The sequence below is a fragment of the Otolemur garnettii genome, unplaced genomic scaffold (genome assembly GCF_000181295.1).
Source record: "Otolemur garnettii isolate 467f Iridium unplaced genomic scaffold, OtoGar3 scaffold00166, whole genome shotgun sequence".
Lineage (NCBI taxonomy): Eukaryota > Metazoa > Chordata > Mammalia > Primates > Galagidae > Otolemur > Otolemur garnettii.
In genome coordinates this window covers 2,358,911-2,365,249 of record NW_003852561.1, presented here as the reverse complement: position 1 = coordinate 2,365,249, position 6,339 = coordinate 2,358,911, and the positions used below count along the sequence as shown (strand labels likewise).

The 6,339-nt window shown below is 39.6% G+C and overlaps 1 protein-coding gene across 1 annotated transcript in view; it reads left to right on the top strand.

Annotated features, from left to right (window-relative positions):
• The window catches only part of MCF2L2 (MCF.2 cell line derived transforming sequence-like 2), a 192,205-nt gene that overhangs the window by 136,645 nt on the left and 49,221 nt on the right, over positions 1-6,339 (top strand). The window contains exon 15 of the mRNA XM_012811572.2: positions 5,913-5,979. Within this exon, the coding sequence (XP_012667026.2) occupies positions 5,913-5,979 (67 nt within the window). The remainder of the gene's footprint in view (positions 1-5,912; positions 5,980-6,339) is intronic.

The following is a 6,339-nucleotide window of genomic DNA, read 5'->3' as shown; positions in this document are numbered from 1 at the left end:
AAAAAAAAAAAAAAGAAAGAAAGAAAAAAGAAAGGAAAGAAAAAAGGGCAATCAATTCCACTTATCATTTGGCAAGAGACATGAACAGAACCTTCTCCACAGAAGACAGAAGAATGGTCAACAAACACATGAGAAAATGCTTATCATCCCTAATTATCAGAGACATGCAAATCAAAACCACCTTGAGAAATCACCTAACACCCATGAGAATAACCCACATCACAAAGTCCCAAAGCTGCAAATGTTGGCGAGGGTATAAAGAGAAGGGAACATTTTTACACTGTTGATGGGACTGCAAACTAATACAGCCTCCTTGGAAAGAAATATGGAGAATCCTCAAAGAACTCAAAATGATCTTCCATTTGTGTCCACAATCCCATTACTAGGCATCTACCCAAAAGAAAAAAAAAGTCATGTTATCATAAGGACATTTGTGCTAGATTGTTTATCACAGCTCAATTTATAGTCGCCAAGATGTGGAATCAACCCAAGTGCCCACAAGTGCCCATCAACCCATGAATGGATTAATAAACTGTGGAATATTACACTGGGGAATACTATTCAGACATAAGAAAGATGGAGACTTTACATCTTTTGTACTAACCTGTATAGAGTTGGAGAACATTCTCTTTAGTAAAGTATCACAAGAATGGAAAAGCAAGTAGCCAATGTACTCAATACTAGTATGAAGCCAGTAGATGAACTAATGCATGCCCACACAAGAGAAAAACTCAATTTAATTCAAGTTGGGAGGAAAGGATGGATGGAGGGGTTAAGAGGAGGAGAGAGGGGGATTGATGTGCCATCACCTAATGGGCACAGTGTCAGGGAGTATGGCACAACTCCTGGGTGAAGGGCACAATTACAACAGGGACCTTAGCTAACAAACACATTGTAACCTAATAGTTTGTACCTTCATATTAACCTGAAATTTTTAAAAAAAGAGAGATCTGAGCTCGGGTTTTAAAACAGTGAAAATTCGTAATATTTTCTGAAATGTATGATACTATAGGCTATGAGAAGTAAATCAAAACTCTGGGTGGCAAATTGTGTTGACAGTAAGAGGAAAAATATACCACAACAAAGTGAGATGATGGTTATGTTAATCAGTTTGATATAAGCATTTCACATTGTCTATCAAATCAGCACATTTTACCCCATAAATGAATTCATGCACACAGTTATGATTTAATAAAGAAAAAAAGAGAAAAAATAAACTTCTGATGGCTGGTCCCCCATCCCCCACCAAAATGGAGCTGAGAAATGAGGGTGGTGAAGGAAGTGGCAAGCATTTAAAGAAGGGGGCAGATAGGGAGCATAGACGCAGAAGACACTTCTCAGGAAATCCTACTGAAATGATCTTGCTTACCAAACAGGGTTGCATTCACTTTTTAAAAAGACATTCTTTCCATTCTTGCCCCTTGGTTGTGGCATCATCTGAAACAAGTATGAGGTGTCATGTGGAATGGAACCAGATAGCCAAAACTCTGTTTTCATGCTATGGTGAATTACTGCATCAAAGAAGAAACATTGTTTAAATGGGGCAGAGTGCAGTGGCTCATGCCTGTAATCTGAGCGCTTTGGGAAGCTAAGGCAGGAGAATCACTTGCACCCCAGAAGTTCAAGGTTTCAGTGAGCTGTTACTGTGCCACTGCACTCTAGCCTGGGCAGCAGAACAAGACTCTATCTCATAAGTAAGTAAGTAAATAAATGAATAAATAACAAAACACATTATACCTCCATTCCCGTTAATCCCTAAGAAGGGGGTAGGGTCTGTTTTGAAATATAAAGCAAAGTGCCAGGGTGTACACTAAGGCAGAGCACATTAGTGCAGGCTGCTCTGGCATCAGAAAGCCCTTGGGAATCCTAACTACAGTCCTCCATGTCTTAGTAGATATCCATGAGGACATAAGGGGCTTACAGGTCTTTAAATGGACTTGAGTACTGCCAATATTTTCTGTTGTTCATCTGCGTTATGTATACTTTATGATTTTAGATGGTAAATCCTTGAGAGTCTTTCTTTTATGAATAGAGTTACATGCTTTGGAATAATGAAGCACGCATAAGAGTCAAAAATTTTCTCCTATTTTATAAAGCTATTTGAAAGGAATACAGAAGAAGAAAGAAAGAACAGTGGCATGAGAGATTTTTAATTTACATATTAAGGCTGGGCACGGTGGCTCAAGCCTGTAATCCCTCTGGGAGGCTGAGACAGGTGGATTACCTGAGTTTAGGAGTTGGAGACCAGCTTGAGCAAGAGCAAGACCCCGTCTCTAAAAATAGCTGGGCATTGTGGCGGTTACCTGTACTTCCAGCTACTTGGGGGGCTGAGGCAAGAGGATCATGTGAGCCCATGAGTTTGAGGTTTCTATGAGCTATGATGCCAGGGCACTCGGCCCAGAGCAACAGAATGAAACTTTGTCTCAAAAAAAAAAAAAAATTACATGTTAATCTGAACTGAAATATAGACAACCAGTGTTCAGGGCAATTCCTCCCATTGGAGTTTTATGTGCCCCATTCCAGCAGGGAAAATAAGGCAATTGGATGAAATTCCTAGGGTATTGCTAAAGTATAAGCTGGGATATGACCTGATAGTGGACTTTTTTTTCCTTCTGAGTTGTGAATATTTTCCCATGTCAGATTTCTAATAGCTCCAAAGAGTCTCTTAAATTCCTACAAAATTGCTGAATAATAAAATTTCTTTCTGCTCACCTTTTGGTTACTTCTGCCTTCTGATTTCATTTAATCGTCAATACATCCTTAAGTCGACTTGCCAAGTTGCTAAGCCCAGTGCTTCATAAGGGCATAAGAGGCTGCTTGTACTTGGGTTTTCTATGAATGCTTAACTGTTGCTGTGGTCCCACTTGATGTCAAGGCTCAGAGAAACATATTGGTATGCAGATCTGTATTTCCTTCTTGCAGGGTGATTTATAAAAAGCATAGGAACCACTTTCTCAGCGACTCTCTTAGCTAAATATGATCCTAATATGACTTTTTAGCAGTCTTGACACTCCTAGAAATTGTATTCTCTGTCAATGCATAGCCTTTGTCAGTCTTTATCCACCTTGTTTTATAACAATCATTTATAAATGGATACAAAAATGATCATTTTAAGTAACTGTTGAGCTATAAAACATGTAAGTTGTATGATTTATTTATGTCTCTCAAATGGAGTTTACATTATTACCTCCAGTAATATTCATTTTAAAATGTCATGCAAACCATTTTTTAAAATTATAAAAACAGTATATGTTTTATTTTTTAAAAAAGAAAGCATTTTAAAAGGTATAAAGTAAAATGTAGAAATTCTCCTTCCACATATGTTAGCCTTCAGCAGCCCAAAGCAATCTCTGTTAACAGAGTCCTACATTTCTTTGCATAAATTTTCTTTTTTTTTTTTTTTTGAGACAGAGCCTCAAGCTGTCCCCCTGGGTAGAGTGCCGTGGCATTACAGCTCACAGCAACCTCCAACTCCTGGGCTCAAGCGAGTCTCCTGCCTCCGCCTCCCAAGTAGCTGGGACCACAGGCTCCCGCCACAACGCCCGGCTATTTTTTGGTTGCAGCCGTCATTGTTGTTTGGCGGGTCCGGGCTGGGGATTCGAACCCACCACCTTAGGTGTACGTGGCTGGCGCCTTAGCCGGTTGAGCTATAGGCGCCGAGCCCATAAATTTTCTAAGCATATACATTTTTTTTTTTTAACTTATCAGACCTGGGCTCTGTCATAGCAGCATGTTCCAATCCGCCTCATTCTTTTTAACTGCACAGCATTTCATCAGTGTACACATACGTGCCACGCTTCTTTGATCGGCACTTAAGTCATTTCCAGCTTATATCTGATTGTTGTTAAGGTCCTAGTGTCCTAATTACAAACAATGAACATTTCCTAGAAGTGAAAATTACTGAATCAAGGAGCATGTGTTTTAAATTTTGATGAGATTTCCTAATTACTCTGCCGAGAACTTGCACAAATTTACACTTCTACCAATCTTGAGGGTGTTTCCACTTCCTTCTTGATTGGTCCTTCTTTGGGATTTAAAATTTCGCCGTACGTGTAGCTAAAAATTGTTACTCCTTCTTATTGCTCAATAGGCCTTTCTTGAATGTGTGTATTGAGCATTTTTTTTCCATAATAGTCTTTTGTATATTTATGTGAATTTCCTATTTTGTATCCTTCCACTTTTCTTCTGTTGGGTTATTTGTCCCTTGCTGTATCTGTTTTTGTGAGTGGAAAAGAAATCCTTTTCTGAGAGAGGCCATCATTTAATTGAAAATCTATCAACAGTTCACAAGAAACCATGTATGTATGTATTCTACACATGAACACCGGTGTAAACAGTTACCTATTTGGAACCCTAAAAAGAAGCATAATGTGGCCACATAGGCCAAGGAGAGAAAGAAAACAACCTGTATGGGATCGATATGGGGCCTGGCCTTACTCTTTTTATTACTGGTTTTCTGTTGCTGTGTAAAACATACAGGTTACGATAGGACTAGTTTCACAAAGTTAAAATCAAGATGTTGGCTGACCATATTCTCATGTGGAGCTGTGAGTCCTAATTTAGATGCTGCTATGGGCTGGGTCCCGGTAGTGGTTAGGGTGTCGGCCACATGCTCCGGGGCTAGTGATTTGAACTTGGCCCAGGCCTGCTAAACAAACAAATTAAAAAAAAAAAAAAATTCTCAGCCCTTTGTGGTTGCTAAAAATAATAATAATAATAAAAACAGGCACTGTGGAGGGCCTGTAGTCCCAGCTACTAGGGAGACTAAGGCAAGAGAATTGCTTCAACCCAAGAGTTTGAGGTTGCTGTGAGCTATGACGCCATAGCACTCTACCAAAGTGACATAGTGAGACTCTGTTTCAAAAAGAAAAAAATAATAAATAAATAAATTACATTAAAAAATAAAAAATTAGATGCTTCTATGAAGGGGTTTTGCTTTGACATTAAATTAGATAATCCAATTTGGCCCCTCCTAATCACATGAACTCCTTTCATCTGGGTCTAGAGATCAGAGCGATTTAAAGCACAAGAAGGGTGGTGCCTGTGGCTCAAAGGAGTAGAGAACCAGCCCCATATGCCAGAGGTGGCAGTTTCAAACCCAGCCTTGGCCAAAAGAATTGCCAAAAAAAAAAAAATAATAATAAATAAATAAAGCAAGCGCAGGAAGGATTCAACACAAAGGAGATTTTCCTTTGCTGACTTTTGAGAAGGAGGGGCCATATGGCAGGGAGTGTGGGCCGCCTCTGGGAGAATGGCCCCTACTGACAGGCTATGAGGAAGCAGGGAACTCAGTCCTACTGAGGAACTGACTGCTGTCACAACCATCTTGGATTTCTGCCCACCCCATCCTCCACCTGCCATCCTAAGGGAAGTGGATAGGGCTCATATCTTTTGGCTTAGGAAATCACAGTGAAACATCCAATGCCAGAGGAAGAATTTAGCATCCATCTAACCCCATGTACATGAAAATACATCCATATGGGTCAGTCAAAGATCTTGGTGTGAGCCATGCAACAGCAGAAATCTGGAGAGAAAGTATAGAAAACCACAGGTACAATGTTGTTAGGGGTTGGGTAGGCCTTCTGTGACCAAGTAAGCAAACCTGCTCTTTTTAACCCCAAATCTATCTTTTCCACCCCCACACTGTATCGCCCACCTAGAAGATAGGTTATTCACCGGTTATGGTAATGGATTTTTGAGTCCTCTAACCTTACTATTTCTTCTTGATACCATTGTGACCAGAGTGTGCTTGTGCGAGAAGCTGGCCTTGTGGGTTCAATAGAACAGAATGAACTGACTGGGACCTAAGTAGCGGAGGCCCTAAGGGGAACTGTACTGATAAGCATTATTCTAAAAGAGCGCTCTTCCCTCTTTCTCTCTCTTTCAAACTTCCGCCCACTGCTGCAATTCAGGAGCCTCATACGTGACTTGCTTCAGACTGAAGAGATTTATATAAAAGAAATTAAAAGCATAATTGATGTAAGTAGATTTGGGGAGGGGGCCCCAAGCATTTGTTCAAACTGGAAAAGTTTTATGGTACAAAGAGACTTGAAATAGTTGCCATATTTCTCTAGAATTCCCACCAAGATTTCGGGTCTTATCACAAGTGTCCCTCTAATAGGAATAAGAAGAACATTTTTATGGCTCTTGATCTATGTCACCAAATAATTTCCAAAGGATTGTGCCAATTCACACTTATTCCAACAATGCCCAAGTAGATCCATCAGAGGCTTTCCAACAAAGAATATAGTAATTCAAGTGTTTTTTATGCTTAAATAGAGGAAAATTATTTCTCATTTTTTAAAGGAGCTTTTTTCTTTTTTTTTTTTTTTTTTTTTT